Consider the following 16527-nt stretch of genomic DNA (forward strand, 5'->3'; position numbering starts at 1 on the left):
ATGAATCTCAAATAATTTGATAAAAAATAAGCTGGGAAGGTTCCTTATATAGCAATGCAACAGCTTTCATTATTCTATCAATTAAAGGAAGGTAGAAAGCCCAGAATCAAATATAAATCCATGAACATGCACTTGTTTAACAGCATAAATAAATATGCACTTATTTAACAGCATGAATAAAACTACTCGAGAAGAGAAAGAACCATGGGCAACTGAGGCTTACCAACAGTGGTTCAATAGTATCCATATTCTGGGTATGAGAGATACGATCAGCTGGAAGACCCTAATGAGTAGGCAGCGACTGAAAAGATATACTGTCAGTAGAGAGGTCAGGTGAGAAGCCATGTCAATCAAGTTCCCAATGTAAAATTTAAGGGACTCAATAAAAAGCAACACTGAATATGCTGGAGACATGAGAATGCAGAGCAACATGAAGACCCAGAATTGAAAAAATACGATTCGTCTCGTGGTGCTAATTTACTAGACAGACCACCACTATCATAGCTGAGGCTTGGAGTGAACCTCATCAAACTTTGTACGAATGTCCAACAATAACAAGCCAGCACGAATGCCTTTTGGAAGACAGAAAGGTCATTGTGTGTGTGTGTGTTTTTTTTTTTGGGGGGGGGGGGGTGTAGGGCCAGATAGGAGGATGAGAGCTACAATAATGTTTGTCATACTTTGAGTGCACTCTTTTACCTCCAAAGTTTTGCTTTCCCTTTTTTCATTTCTGTTTCCTTCTTTTGGGTCATTTCCTTCTTCCTCTTCTAGTTCTGTATGTTTTTCTTCTACTTTCTCTTTCACATCTAGTGAAACAGAAATATGTGCTTCTGTCACCCAGTCATGAGCTTTTTTCCTAGCCTGAAAAAAAACAAAGTAACAAAACATTTGGCTTAAGCAGGGTTACTCAAAATGTACAACTTTTTAACAGACACTAGGCATTATTCAGCAAGTACTCTTATTATGGGAACTGGACAGGATAATTTTCTGTAACTAACGGGGCACATTGGGGCGGATTTTAAAAGCCCTGCTGGCGTAAATCCACCCGGATTTACGCCAGCAGGGCCTTGCGTGCCGGCGCGCCTATTTTCCATAGGCCTGCCAGCGCGCACAGAGGCCCGGGACTCGCGTAAGTCCCGGGGTTTTTTGTCAGGGGCAGGGCCGATCGACGCGGCGTTTTGGGGGCGGGACGCAGCATTTCGGGGGCGGGCCTAGGGGCGTGGTTTCGGCCCGGGGCAGTCCGGGGGCATGGCCGCGCCCTCCGGAACCGCCCCCAGGTCGTGTCTCGGCGCGCTAGCGGCCCACTGGCGCGCGGGGATTTACTTCTCCCTCCGGGAGGCGTAAATCCCTGGACAAAGGTAGGGGGGGGTTTAGATAGGGCCGGGGGGGGGGTTAGATAGAGGAAGGGAGGGGAAGGTGAGGGGAGGGCGAAAGCGAGTTCCCTCCTTGGAGGGAATGGAGGCAGGCTGCGTGGCTTGGCGCGCGCCGGCTGCACAAAATCGGCAGCCTTGCGCGCGCCGATCCTGGATTTTAGCGGCTACGCGCGTACCTACTAAAATCCAGCGTACTTTTGTTTGCGACTGGTGCGCCAACAAAAGTACGTGAACGTGCATTTTTTGTAAATCTACCCCATTATGTATTAGATTGCTTTTCCTCCACCTGGATTTCACACAGTAATCTGTAAAGGAGCAACCAACCCAGAAAGAATAAAAAGCAAGTTTGCTTACTGTAAATGGGGTTCTCCTTAAAAAGCAGGATGAATAAGCCATGACATGAGAGTGATGTCACCCGATGGTGCCTTATGGACCCCTTCTTTCTAGCTCAGTAACGTTTTCACTACTGACCATGTGCAGGAGTTCCTGTGCTTGCACTGCCTTGTGAGCCCCTCAGATGATTGCAGATCTTAGCATTGGCAAGGTATTCAATCCTCCAGGGAAGCGGGCGGATATTAAGCATGGCTAACTCATCCTTCTGTCTAAAAAAAAAACCCCATTGACAGTATGCAAACTTGCTTTCTCCTTCGACATGCAGGGTTCAATTATCCATGACACATAGGGAATCCCAAGCTGAGGGCTGTAGTGGAGCACTTAATGAAAAAGCAACCCAGAACTCTTCTCCCTTGCCCCATCCCCCCGCAGAAAGTGAACTACTGGGAAAATTGCTTGCCCAAAGTTACTGCCATTTATTGATAGATTGTACAGACAGTCATGGGACATGAAGGTGATGACCAAGTTGTAGCTTTCCAGATGTCTTCAATGGACACAGCTCTTAAGTGATCCACTGAGGTAGCCTTGGCTCTTACCTGATGAGCCTTGACAGTCTGTGATCTGGAAGCCAGCCTCAACACAGCAATATGTGATGCAATCTGGAAGCTAGTTGGACAATGTGCGCTGGGTAATAGTTATTCCCAAACTATTAAGGTCATAAGAGACAAAAAAATTCAGAAGTCTGATGATGTGGCTGACTTCTTTTTAGATAATAGGCCAATGCCCTTTTATAGTCCAAAGAATGGAGGACCTTCTCCCTTTCATGTACATGAGGTTTTAGAAAGAACACGGGAAAAACAATGGCTTAATTCAAATGAAATGCCAAAAAAGGTTTGGTAAATTTTTGAGGTGAGTGTGGAACATCACTCTGTTATGGAAGAACTGTAGACATGGAGAGTAATGAACCAATCCTTTAGCTCACTGACTCTTCTAGCTGAAGTGATGGTTACAAGAAATATCACTTTCCAGATAAGAAACTTTAGGGAAGCTGACTCCAAAGACTCATTAGGAGGCTTTATCAATCGTGGCAAGATGACATTGAGATCCCATGGCATTGGTGACTTTATGGGTAGAAATCCCTTGTGTGTTGGGGAAGAGTATAGTGATAGGAGTATACTACCGTCCACCTGGCCAAAATGGTGAGACGGACAGTGAAATGCTAAGAGAAATTAGGGAAGCTAAACAAACTGGTAGTGCAGTAATAGTGGGAGATTTTAATTATCAATTAAGTGAAACATCAGGGCATACAAGAGAGATAACATTCCTTCATGGAATAAATGACAGTTTTATGAAGCAATTGGTTCAGGAACCAAACAAGAGAGGGAGCAATTTTAGATCAAATTCTCAGTGGCGCACAGGATTTGGTGAGAGGTAATGGTGGAGAAAAGCTCTGTGATCGTGAGAAATTTTCAGAGACTCCTGGCAGAGTGTCCATGAGCCTGTGCCCCCTTGTTTGCTTAAATAAAACTTCCACACGGTTGGCAGTTTGAATCAGAATTCTCTTTCCCTGAAGGGGATGTGAGAACACTCTTAACACATAGTAAATGGCTCATAGCTCCAAGAGGTTGACCTGAAAAACACAATCCATTGCTAATCAGATCCCCTGAGTTCAGAAAGAGCTCATGTGCATACCCTATCACCTTGTGGACACATTTGTCACCAACATTACCTGATGAGGCAGAATTTGAAGTGGAGCACCTATCTCCAGGAACTGTGGATTTAGTCAACCATAGAAGAGATGCATTTCTTTGGTGAACTTCATGGAATATGACAAGGGCTGGAGCAGCTGATCCTACTGGGTGTAGAAGCCAAATTGGAGAACTCTCATGTTAAGGTGCATTAAGGGGACCACATAAACCATTGCCATTATGTGACAGAGGACAACTAGGATTGTTCAGGCAGGGACTTGATCCTGCTGTAGTAGTTTCTGAACTATTGCTCGAAGACATACCGCCCAATCTGATGGAAGGAATGCTTTCTCCTCCAATGTCCCAATGATTCCCTGTGTAGGAATGGATTCCACATGATGAAGTTGATTATGTACTCTAGTGATTGAAGGAGCCAGACTGTCTTCTACAGGAAGTCCAATATCCCTGCCTGGAAGGTACTATTACTACCCAAGCATTTTGTAAAAACCCTTGGGGCCACGGAGAGCTCAAAGGTTAGTTCTCTTCTGTTACCATATTTGTTTACTGTGTAATGCCTGTTACATTATTTCCCTTATGTGTTACTTGTAAAGCCTGTTGCTGCATTACTGTTACATGTAAATCGAGGTGATGTTCCGAACGTGCCGCGGTATATAAAAAAATACATAAATAAAGGGAAGAACCTTGTATTGGTAGTGAGAGGAATTCACCATGAACCTGAACTATTTCTAATGAGACTGATGGATGGGTGAGCATTCGCATCTTTCAGATCCAGGGCATACATCCAGTCTTCCACCTGGATGAAGGGCAAGATGATGTAGAGGGAATTCATTCTGAAATTCTCCCATAACAGATTCTGTTTCAATCTTTATAAATCCAGGATGGGTCTCAATCCCTCTGACTTCTTGGGAATAAGGAAACAGCAGTAGAATCCTTTGCCATGATCTTTGGGAAGGGCAGGTTCTATCGCTTGCTGGTTGAGAAATGACTCCATCTCAGGAAGGAGCTGGGTTGAATGAGATGGATATGGATTGAGGGCTGAACACTGATTAGCTCCAGGAGATGGGAAAGTGCAAACGGTACCCAGACTCCACAATTTTGAGGACCCAAAAGTTCTTAATGATCTTCCACCACTCCTCAAAGAACAGGTGAATTATTCTCTCTACCAGAGGGGTCAAGTTCTGAGGATCAAGACTTGTCAAAAACTTGAACTAGTCTTAGGCTGGGCCTGCTGTGGCACTTTAGGTTGATGTCCCTTACCCATGAGCCAGAAGCTGTTGCTATATAAGCTCAAGTGGGATAAAATATTTCTGGAACTGGTGGATAGAAGAAAGAATGCTTATAAGATAAGTAAGTATGTTTAGATGAAGAAGGCTGTTCAGTCCCATCGATGAGGACTGAATGGCTTCATGTTGCTCCTTGATGTGGATGATGGTTTCACTCACCTTGTCCCCAAAGAGACTATCCCCCAAACGTGGGACATTGCCCAACTTTTCATGAATACCCTTATGTAGGCTGCTAGTTCTAAACCAGGCCATCTGATGTGCTCCAAGTATTGCAGCAGAAGATCTTGCTGCAGTGTTGAATGACTCATACATTGATCAGAGGAGATTATGCTCACACTCTTCTGCATCCAGAAGGGCCTGTTGATAACCCTTCTGTCTCTGGCTGAGGGACTCAGTGACAGAATGTATCAACAGCTCCCTTATTCTTCCTTAAGGAGCCCAGTTCTGGTTTCTAACCTGGTCTTCCTTAAGGCAGAATTCTGCAAGAGATTCTGGGTGAAGGGAACATAAGAACATAAGAAAATGCCATACTGGGTCAGACCAAGGGTCCATCAAGCCCAGCATCCTGCTTCCAACAGTGGCCAATCCAGGCCACAAGAACCTGGCAAGTACCCAAAAACTAAGTCTATTCCATGTTACCATTGCTAATGGCAGTGGATATTCTCTAGGTGAACTTAATAGCAGGTAATGGACTTCTCCTCCAAGAACTTATCCAATCCTTTTTTAAACACAGCTATACTAACTGCACTAACCACATCCTCTGGCAACAAATTCCAGAGTTTAATTGTGCGTTGAGTAAAAAAGAACTTTCTCCGATTAGTTTTAAAAGTGTCCCATGCTAACTTCATGGAGTGCCCCCTAGTCTTTCTACTATCCGAAAGAGTAAATAACCGATTCACATCTACCCGTTCTAGACCTCTCATGATTTTAAACACCTCTATCATATCCCCCCTCAGTCGTCTCTTCTCCAAGCTGAAGAGTCCTAACCTCTTTAGTCTTTCCTCATAGGGGAGCTGTTCCATTCCCCTTATCATTTTGGTAGCCCTTGATAAGGGGAATGGAACAGCTCCCCTATGAGGAAAGACTAAAGAGGTTAGGACTTTTCAGCTACCATAAGTACCCAGGCCTAGAAAGCTAGAGGGGGCCCCAGAGACTTGGTAGGACCTCCTAGTATATCTGTACTTTTACCTGACAATTGTGCCTGATGCAAGGTGAGTGACTATTTTATTTCTGTAAATGTGAAGCACTGTAAATAAATACTTGCACCAGAACTGAATTGTCAAGTCTCATGGTATTCCTGAGCTATTCTTAAGGTCATAGCAGACCTGAATATGCTACAGACTCTAAGAGAAGCTTCAGTTTATCGAGGCAGCATTGTAAGTATTATACCATGTAAAGCTGAGGGGCATCAATACGGGTGTTGAGCATTTAGCTCTGAAAGACTTTCTTCCCAAAGTTGTACAACAATCTAGGGTCCTTACCAGGGAGTGGGGATGTTGGAGTAAATCCTGGTCCTCTATGTCCATTTCAACATTGTATCCACAACCATGGACTGGTGTATCAGTTGGTCTACACCAAAGCCTGGAGTTTGTTGGACCCTATATTTGAAATCTTGTTTTCTGAACTCGGGGGAAGGGGGGGTCAGGAGTCTTGATACTGGCTCAGCAGGAGTTTCCAAAATCTGCAGTATCCCAAAGACCTTTACGTGGGATCTTTGACCCTATAGATGTTGACTCCAATAACCTTACACAATTTATCCAGGAATGTACAAGAAATCTTTTGGCAGAGATGAATTCTTCAATGGATCAGGTAAAGAATCCTCAGATGTGGAGGAACACTAGCTGATGCCCCCAATGAGGACAAGAGTGATTGGGGCAGAGTCCTTAATTGTCTCAGAAGGGAATACTCCAAGGGGCCACCCCAGATGATGATGTCCTAGTCTCCATCCTCGGCTTGGCTGGATTATTCTGCAGAGAAGGAGCAAGGGCTAGAAGTCACCACAGGGACCTTTTTTTTTGATAGCTCTGATGTGTGTAGGCATGTGGGACTTCCCCTTGCAGGAACAAATCTTATAATTGAATAGTATCCTCCTTGTCGCTGGTTACTAATAAGGTAAAGAAAGTCTTCACCAATTCAGCCACTTGGTCCATGGACTGCTGTGCCCTTTGGCCCATAGCTGGGGAAGAGCCATCCTCTTTTGAAACCAGTATAGGATCATCTTCTTAAAAAGCATGTACTGGACTCCAGGACAGGGTCCGTTCCTGGGTCAACCGTGCTGATGGCTGCATGGAGACCAGAGGTACAATAAAGCACATGGGGTCCAAAGTATCCAGATGAAGCCCGTGGGCCATAGAAGGGAAGCAACTCCAGAAGGCGTGGGGTCAGGACCAAGGAAGCAAGATTGAGACAATGGCACCAGCATGGAGGAAGGTAACTCTAAAGAGTCTCCTCCAGGTCCTCCTAATGCTTGCTCCTGCATTGACTACATCAAGGACTGGGGCCCCATCTACATCAACAGTTCCAAAAAACTGATGCATTTACAGTGCTGAGGCTAGATATGTCAATGGCATCAAGGTTGGGTGCATCAATGCTGCTTTGGTGCTGATTTATGCCTTGGTGCCAAATCCACCACAAGCTTCAAGTGGCGGCATTTTTTTTCTTCTGCATTGATGTGCCCTGCACTCCACATGTCTGAGCTTTACTTGATCCCTGAATTTTGGAGGATCCAGAGCCTGGTGCCACAGTTGTGAAGTTTTGCCAGAGGTACTACTCCTGCTCGACTTGGTGTAGAGGGAACCCATGAAGGCCCCACTGTGAGGAAGACTGGTTCCAAATTTTGACTGCCTATGAAGTTCCTCCATTTCCAGGCCCTATTCCTCTGGGACCTCAGTGACATTTGACTGCAGTCAATGCAGTTGACCAAGTCATGGTTGGGACCAAGGCACTGGTAACAATATGGCCGTCAGTAAAGAACTTCAGAAAAATGCAAAAAGTGCAAAAACAAGCGAGAACAGCTACATGTCCACGTGGAAACGCATACAAAAAGACTGAAGGACTCACAAGGCAGTGCATAGGAGGGAAGTCCCGTTCATGCTTACTAGTGCTTGTCAATGGAGAACCTTGAGTGTTATGACCCCAGGAAGCAGCTGCAGTAAGAATTTGGGAGTGCAAGTTACTCCATCCTTAGAGTTTAATAAAAGGGGGAAAATGTGCTTAGTTAAGGATGGTACCAGAAGAGTACAGACAGAAGTAGAATATTATGGAAAGACTAGGAAGACTAGAGAGCTGGAAGGATTGGGAAGCAGGACTTTGTTGAATGTCCTCATGAGAAGCTGAGGGAAAGAGCGAGCTTACAACTATGGAAAGGTTGGTGTTTCAAGGAATCTGCTGAAATGAGAACTGTTTGTTATGCCCATACACAGGGAACATTTGCCTAATTAAAAGATCCTCAGAACAGAAGAGAATAAACCCCATAACCCTTTCACAGTATAAACCAAAGGCATTAGAGAGACCAAAAAGGCTCATTTTTTGTGACGTTTTTGAAGGGGCTTTAGAGGTCCAATGAAGATGTCCTGCTCTGAAGGGATATATTAATTAGGAGAAACTCTGGACCTTATTAAAGGAGAATTTTGGAGAGTGGAGAGGAAAAGTGACTAGAGATTGTTTAGGCTTTAATGCTAAAGGACAGGATTAGCCTACCCAGACAGCAGTGAGAGCTGGATGAAGGCTAGGTTTCTTCCCTTTTGCTTGTTTTGTTGGCTCTCTGTGTATGTAAATTAAATCACTCTAAAAATATAACCCTCCAATGAGTGAAAAGTTGCTTGGTTAAAGAGGGAACTTCCACAAAGTAACCTTGTGGGCCTGGCTCCTGACCGCTGTTACCACATCATCCACAGAAAGAGTAGCGAGGCAGAGGGGGAGAGGTATCTAAGAGCAGAGTAGAAAAACAGGATGTGAAGGGCTCAGTTTCAGGAAGCCTCACTTAATAATCTCTACATGTCCCATCGTGTATCACTATTTGGTTGTTTTGAAATAAATATAACATATGTGCCTTTAATACAGTATATGGAAAAGCACTGTATGACCTCAAGGAAGCTTATCCTAGTTGGCTTTGGACTTGGCTATGCTGCCGTTACTTATTGTATCCGTAGAACCAATGAACAAATCATATCCTAAAATATAAGATCGACCATGTTCTAAAACCTTTCATTGTCTGCAATGCTCAAGCCTAAGACCGGCATTAATATAGGCTACACTCTTCAAAATCCTAATCTGGCTCTTGGCTCTGTTGTCTCTTTTTTAATGCTTAGTCTTTTCCCTTGTCCTAATATTCTAATCTAAGGGGTGAATTTTAAAAGCATTGCTCATGCTAAAAGGACCATATACGCGAGTATCTGGGCAGCATGTGAGCCACACGTATCTTAAAAGCTGCAAATTACACGCATAAATGCGCGTGCTTGAGCAAAAAGGAAAAAAAAAAAAAAAAAGCAGGGCAGGACATGGGCATTCCAGGGCAGAGCCAATAGTAACCCGCGTAACACTGTATTTTAAAGCCAGTGGCCATTGTGTGCAGCAGGCTGTTAGCCACATATGTTTACTGCTGCTTCTGATAAGGTGTAAGTCTTACACCTTACACCTAAGCTCTGTTTAGGCCCTAAATGGACTAGGTGAGGGGCTCTGGGAAGTGCAGGCTGAAGAACCAGAGGGGTCCAGACAATCTAAAGATGGACTGGGCAAACTGGTGAACTAATGGGTAAAACTGGGAATGTTCTTCACATGAGCATGTTTTAAAATCCGTTTCCCTGCATGCATTAAAGCCAACAAAGACCTAAGGAAGATATACAAAATACATTTGCTTGATTAACTACTTAAAATTAGTGCATATACGTGCAGCAGGCATATTTTAAATGATACATGTATAAAGCTGCAATTTGCTACCTGAGATGCTAGTGTCACACCTTTATAGACAGCAAAGCACCTAATCAATTTAATTATAAGGTAGCATGTAATATATAGGGAAAAAAAGTGGTATATTACATGCAAATCTTAACATATTTGTATCCAAATATCATGCATTTGGATACAAATAAGTTAATGTAAGAATTTTTCACTACCTTTTTTTTTTTTTTTAGCAGAAAAAAAAAAAAAGGCCGGCCCAGTGGCAAGTGCTGTGGAAGATATAGGTTCAATTCCCAGGCTGGGCTTCTGCTCTCTAGGCAGAGCCAGGGATAACGTGGAGACAGGGATAACAGCTCATAATGTTATGACCATTGGCCACGGCTGTCCCAACTCATGTCAGGTCATGCCCGGCTCTCCACTCCTGGTGAACTCGCGGTTGTCGCCAGCCGCTACCACCGCATTCCTCCTGGCTTTCTGTGTTCCACGTGGTGGCTGGGACGCCGCCGACCTACGCTCCGACTCTGAGCCTCCCTAGGCGCGCGTGCCATCTGTCCTCCCTTTAAAGGCCCAATGGCGGGAACTCCAGGGTCGTCCCAGGCTGATGACATCACAAGCCTGAGATGTTTAAGCACCTCCTTTGGCCTACGCTAACTGACTTGACAACGAGTTCCCTGAGCTTCTCTGGTGCTTGTTCCTGTTCTCAGGACCTGTGGTTCCTGCCTTGGATCTCTGCTCTCTGATTGAGGACTCTGGCTCTGGTTACCCACTCCTCGGGGGCCTGCTCTGTGCTTCTGTTCCTGGGACTCTTTCTCTGCGCTGCCCTGCTCCTCGGGGTAGCTCAGTGCTACTTTGCCAGAAATCCTGTCTCCGCGCTGCCCCGCTCCTCGGGGTAGCCTCAGTGCTACTTTGCCAGAAATCCTGTCTCCACGCTTCCCCGCTCCTCAGGGTAGCCTCAGCATTACCACACCAGAGATCCTGTCTCTACGCTTCCCCACTCCTCGGGGTAGCCTCAGCATTACCACACCAGAGATCCTGTCTCTTCGCTTCCCCGCTCCTGTCTCTACACTTCCCCGCTCCTCGGGGTAGCCTCAGCGTTACTACACCAGAGATCCTGTCTCTCCGCTTCCCCGCTCCTCGGGGTAGCCTCAGCGTTACTACACCAGAGGATCCTGTCTCCTCGCTTCCCCGCTCCTCGGGGCCTGCCCTGTGCGTCTCTGCATTGGAGATCCTTCCTCTGGTATATCCTATCTCCTGACCTGCCCAGCACTGCGATACCTTGGAACTGTCTCTCTCAGACCCCGCTCCTCGGGGCATCCCGCGGTACTGCTTCAGTGCAGGTGCCTGCGATCACGTGGCTGTGATGCAGACAACTCGTCTATGCCTCCTCTCTCCTGGGCCACAGCCGTGGTTCAGTTGCCTGGGTTTCCATTCCACCTCGCCTCTCGATGGTGGGGTTCTGTGGGGCTCAACCCCTCAGGTAGTGTCAACTCCCACCTCGGGCCAAGGGTCCACGAAACCTGCAAAACCTAACACATAGAAGAAGGAAATCCTAACCAGAGGCCATACTTCGGGTCCATGTTAGCTAGGTTTTGGAGGAAGTCTTCGTTTTTGGCCCCTGGCTGAGGACTGGGCTGAATTAGGAGGAGGTACACAGCAATTTACCCAGGTAAACGAACTGCCTGAAAACTGTATATCCTTAATCCAGCTAAAAATACCTGTGAGTTTACGCAGCATGCGTACTTTCAGCTGAGTGAAAGGGCGTGCTTTGGGTAGGATTAGGAAACAGCATACGTACAATGCACTTTCAGATGTACATGCGCTATTGTCTAGCCAAATTTAGCCAATGGGAAAAGCAGGTGAAAAGTCAGCAGGCTGGCTGGACCAGTGGGTAATTTTCTAAAAACTTTCTCCTGGGTGGGCTGTTTTGAAAATGGCTCACCTCATCCCCCACAAAAAATGTATACGGGGTTAAATGATTAATCGAACAAAAGCAAAGCTCATTTCAGTGAGTGTATAGTCCACTTTTTGTCATTTACTGTATATTTGTGGATCTGCTTTATGGGGATAATTTTCAAAAGCATTTATGCCCGTAAATGGGCTTTTTGAAATTACTCTGAGTACTGCATGAATAAAAGTATGCGCAGAAACAATTTTGCATGTACTTTTACATGCGACTGAATGAGGCATTCCCCGGTATGGAGACACCATTTACACACATACTTTAGATTTTCAAAAGTGTGCTCCCAAGCAGCATAAATATGCGCACGTATACTGCACTCGGGCACACGTGTACCTGTTAATTTTCAAAGCAGACTCATCCACAGAATACTGCTTTGAAAATGAAGGCTGAAGCCCGCTTATACATTCTAAATGTGGATTTCAGCACTACATGAGCTGTTATAAAATCATCCTCTTTAAATCCTTTTTCTAATGCTTAACATGGTAAATGATAGCAGAGAAAAACCACAATGACTTATCCAGCTTGCCCAGCAAAATGTTTAGGGTTGTAATGCCACCCCCATGCCTTTGTGGAAGCACAATACAGTCCTTACACTGTTGTTTTGGCATGAACTGCTACTTTCTGCAGGCTACCCCAATGATTCATTTCCATCTTCTTGCCATTAAAAGATCCTCTGTGTTTATCTCATTGCCTTTTTTTTAATTCAGTTACCATGTTCTTCCCCACCACCTCCTCAGACGGTGACAGCAGACATGTGAAATGATTTTGTTAGATCCATGTTAGATGTTGCCCTTCTGTGATTGCGGTTTTTCATTCTTTGTACTGTACCTTCCTAAGGCATTGCGGATGATTTTTTTTTTTTTTTTTTTAAAGGTGCAGATTTTCCTCCTATTGTTTTGTACTGAGCACATAAGGGTTTCAGAGCATATTTATATGAGGCTAAATGGTGACTGAAATGTGTGCCAATGTGCTTGGCTTTTTGCCCATACTTCACACTGACATTACAACATTTATATGTTACTTATGCTTTCACCAATCTATTTCAGATGTTGCTATCAACAGTGTGACTGTTCAAAGAGGGATAATGAGGGTCACACATACTGTAATGATATGTATTATGCACCAGAAAAAGTTTATTCAGAGTTCCCAAGATGCATACATATGATTACATTTATTCACCCAAGGTGCAAATACATTTTTTGAGGAAATTTTTCTGTGTTCCATGAAATCTCCCTTTAACAGTCAAGAATGGCCAGTGTTAAAACCAGTTGGTTCCTGGCGCCTTACAGTGGATTACCGTAAATTGAATGCTGTAACCACTTCATGCTGCTGTCCCATCTGTAGCTAACCTAATACATGCCATCCAAGAACATAATGGTACCTGGGGTATGCTGTGGTAGATATTAGTAATGCATTTTTTAGTATTCCTAGTGTTCCTTCTAATCAGGAGATGTTTGCCTTCTCATGGCTCAGGCGACAATACACCTTTACCAGACTGCCATAGGGGTACATACATAGCCCAACCATTTGTCACGAAAAGGTTGCACAGATATTGCATGATATCTTACTTCAGGGAAGAAACGCACATGAAATTGCTGAAGCTTTAACCCTATGTCAGGAATGGGAAAAAGACGGGTAGTTAATAAATCAGACAAAAGTCCAGGGACCCAGTCAGGATGTGACATTTCTAAGTATATGGTGGCAGGCAGGTAAACGTATTCCTGAATCAGTGATCAATAAAAACAAACATTTGTTATGCGTCCCAGACACAGTAAGCCTGTGCCTGGGCCTACTCACCCCAGGAATCCAGCTGTAAGCCCTGGTTCACCTTTGCTAACGGCGGTGGGCAGCTGCCTCCATCCCCGAGCGCTTGCAGCCTCCTCTGCGGTTCCTCCCTGCGCTTGGCGGGCTTTCCCACGTGGGCTGCGGAGTGACGCCACCGTCTTGCTTCCTCTGGACCCTGGCTTAGGTGAGCACATGATCCTCGTACTCTTAAAGGGGCCGCGGCGGGAAAGTAGCCTGCGGCCCTGGATAATGACATCACTGGGCCTCTGTATAAAAGGCAGGGCCCTGCCTTAGCAACAGGTCTCAAGGATTGCTCATGTGCTCATTGCCCATCATTCCTGGTTCCTGTCACTGTTCCTGGTTGTTCCTTTGTCTCTTCCTTGCTCCCTTGGACTGATCCTCTGGTATTGAGCTCTGCTATGTTGGACTACCTTAGACTGATCCACTGGTATGGACCTCTGCTTCGTTGGACTATGCTTGGACTGATCCTCTGGTATTGAGCTCTGCTATGTTGGACTACCTTAGACTGATCCACTGGTATGGACCTCTGCTTCGTTGGACTACGCTTGAACTGATTTCCTGGCTCTGACCCTTGCTCTGCTTCCTGGTACCTTGCTTGCTAGCTGCCTGCCCTGACTCCAACTTGCCTTGAACTCTCCTTCAGTATCCTACGGACTTGGCCTCTCAGGCGTCAGCCTATCTTTACCTGGACACCTCCTGTTCTACTCTGTTCCTGTCAGCGTCCGGGTCTCTGGAACCCTGCTTCGTCCAGACCATCCTTGGTCCTCTGATACCTCTGCTGGTCCCTGGCGTACCCTTGTCTTCACCAACTGAGAATTGTCACACGGAGGCCTGCCTAAGACCAGCCGGCCCCGGCACCCAAGGGCTCAACCTGCGGGGAACGTGGGCTGGCATTAGCGAAGCTCTAGTCGGCCTCCATCTCTTAACCTACTCCACCTCCCGAAAGTGGGGACCCGTAGGGCTTGCCCTGCGGGTAGCGTCAACCCCACCTCAGGCCAAAGGTCCACCACCAGCGCAACAGGTTGCCAAGGCCATGGACTCGGCGGAGCCTTCCACCCTCCAGGCCATTCTGAGTCTGGCCTTGAAGATTCAAGAACAGCAGCGGTTTCTTGAGGCATTGGCCTCCTCCGAATGTCTCCATGCTCGGCTGGATACCCATGCAAGTGCCACAGCACCGACGTCCGCACTAGTCAGCTCACCAGGGCTCTGATGACCCTACCCGCTCCACCCCGTTTGAAACCAGGCAAACTAACCGTGGTAAATACTGGATCTGGAACAGGCTGGATTAGGAACAGACTGAATCAGGATCAATCTGAAGCAGGATCAGGCCGAGACAAATGAAGGCTGAAGCTGGAGCAGATTGGTAGACTTCACTGAGCCCTAACTGTTACCAAGACAAAGAAAACGTGAAACGGTTGCTCTTTAAATAGTTCAGTGCTTCTGATAACAGGTTCTTTGCCTCGAGCCCTGATCTCCTGTCGCTGTCCCTTTAAGATGTCTAATGATGTCACTGACCTGCGCGCACGCATCCCGAGGGGTGTGCACCGACGCTGCCAAAATGGCGATTCAAGCTGTGCGATCGGCCCGCAGCCCCTAGGGAACAGCGCAGCAGCCCCTCGATGTCAAAAACATATCCCTCAGACTTGCCGGAGCAGGTAGGAAGGCCTGACCGCAGCGATTCACGGTCGGGTTTTCTAACAGTACCTCCCCTCTTACGCACCCTCAAAAAAGGCTTAGGCTTGTGTGGATGTTCTTGATGGAATTGCTGAAGAAGTGATTTGTCTAGAATGTGAGAGGCTGGTTCCCAGGTGTTTTCTTCTGGTCCATAGCCTTCCTAGGCCATAAGATACTCCCAACATCGGAGACGATGACGCACATTTAATATTTCTTTGACTTGACAGATTTGATCTTCTTCGGACACCACTTTGGGTGTTTCTGGCATCTTACGATGTGGCCAGGAAAGTATTAGTGGTTTCAGTAGGAATACATGGAATGAATTATGTATCCAAAGCTTAGAAGGTAACTGAAAGTGATAGGTTACAGGACCTAAACGATCGGTAATTTTGAAAGGTCCAATGTACTTGGGTGCCAACCGCATTGAAGGTACTCTAAGGCGGATATGGCGTGTACTTAACCATATCCGGTCTCCAGTGCAGAAAATGGGAGCTGGACGTCGATGTTTGTCAGTGGTTCTTTTAGCATCGTCAATTGCCTTTGTGATATTTGTTTGGATGTCTTCCCATAATGCATGGAGTTGCTGGGATGTAAGCTGGGCAGCTGGAGAAGAGATAGTGAGTTGCATAGGCAGTGGTGGAACAGGTTGTCGACCAAAAACTACTGTAGTAGCTGAATTGGAACGTCTTTAGAGTCCAATTTACTCGCTCAGTTTGCTCATTACCTTGGGGCTGATATGCCGTGGTAAAATCTAACTGTACTCCGAATTGTTTTACAAAGGGCTTGCCAGTATTTACTCGTAAATTGGGATCCTCGGTCAGAAGAGATATGTTGAGGTAGTCCATGTAAACGGAGCATGTGCTGCGTGAATAGCTGTGCAAGCTCTGGAGCTGTGAGTAACTTAGGAAGAGGAATGAAGTGAGCCATCTTTGAAAATCTACCTACTACCACCCAAATCAATTGATTGCCGACAGATGGGAGCAACTCTACGATAAAGTCTGTGGATATATGGGTCCAAGGTGCTTTTGGTGCAGGCAGAGGTTGTAGGAGTGAAGCAACCAAATTTGCAGATGATACAAAATTATTCAGAGTAGTTAAATCACAAGAAGATTGTGATAAATTGCAGGAAGACCTTATGAGACTGGAAAATTGGGCATCCAAATGGCAGATGAAATTTAATGTGGATAAGTGCAAGGTGATGCATATAAGGAAAAATAACCCATGCTATAGTTACACAATGTTAGGTTCCATATTAGGAGCTAGCACCCAAGAAAGAGATCTAGGCATCATAGTGGATAACACATTGAACTCGTCGGTTCAGTGTGCTGCGGCAGTCAAAAAAGCAAACAGAATGTTGGGAATTATTAGAAAGGGAATGGTGAATAAAACGGAAAATGTCATAATGCCTCTGTATCGCTCCATGGTGAGACCGCACCTTGAATACTGTGTACAATTCTGGTCGCCGCATGTCAAAAAAGATATAATTGCGA

At 45.7% G+C, this 16527-nt stretch overlaps 1 protein-coding gene across 1 annotated transcript in view; it reads right to left on the bottom strand.

The window, feature by feature from the left end:
* FAM114A1 (family with sequence similarity 114 member A1) overlaps positions 1–16527 on the bottom strand; it is a 124283-nt gene that overhangs the window by 12741 nt on the left and 95015 nt on the right. Inside the window, exon 10 of the mRNA XM_029589400.1 lies at positions 700–861. Coding sequence (XP_029445260.1) covers positions 700–861 — 162 coding nt within the window. The remainder of the gene's footprint in view (positions 1–699; positions 862–16527) is intronic.

The sequence above is a fragment of the Rhinatrema bivittatum genome, chromosome 1 (assembly GCF_901001135.1).
Source record: "Rhinatrema bivittatum chromosome 1, aRhiBiv1.1, whole genome shotgun sequence".
Classification (NCBI taxonomy): Eukaryota; Metazoa; Chordata; class Amphibia; order Gymnophiona; family Rhinatrematidae; genus Rhinatrema; species Rhinatrema bivittatum.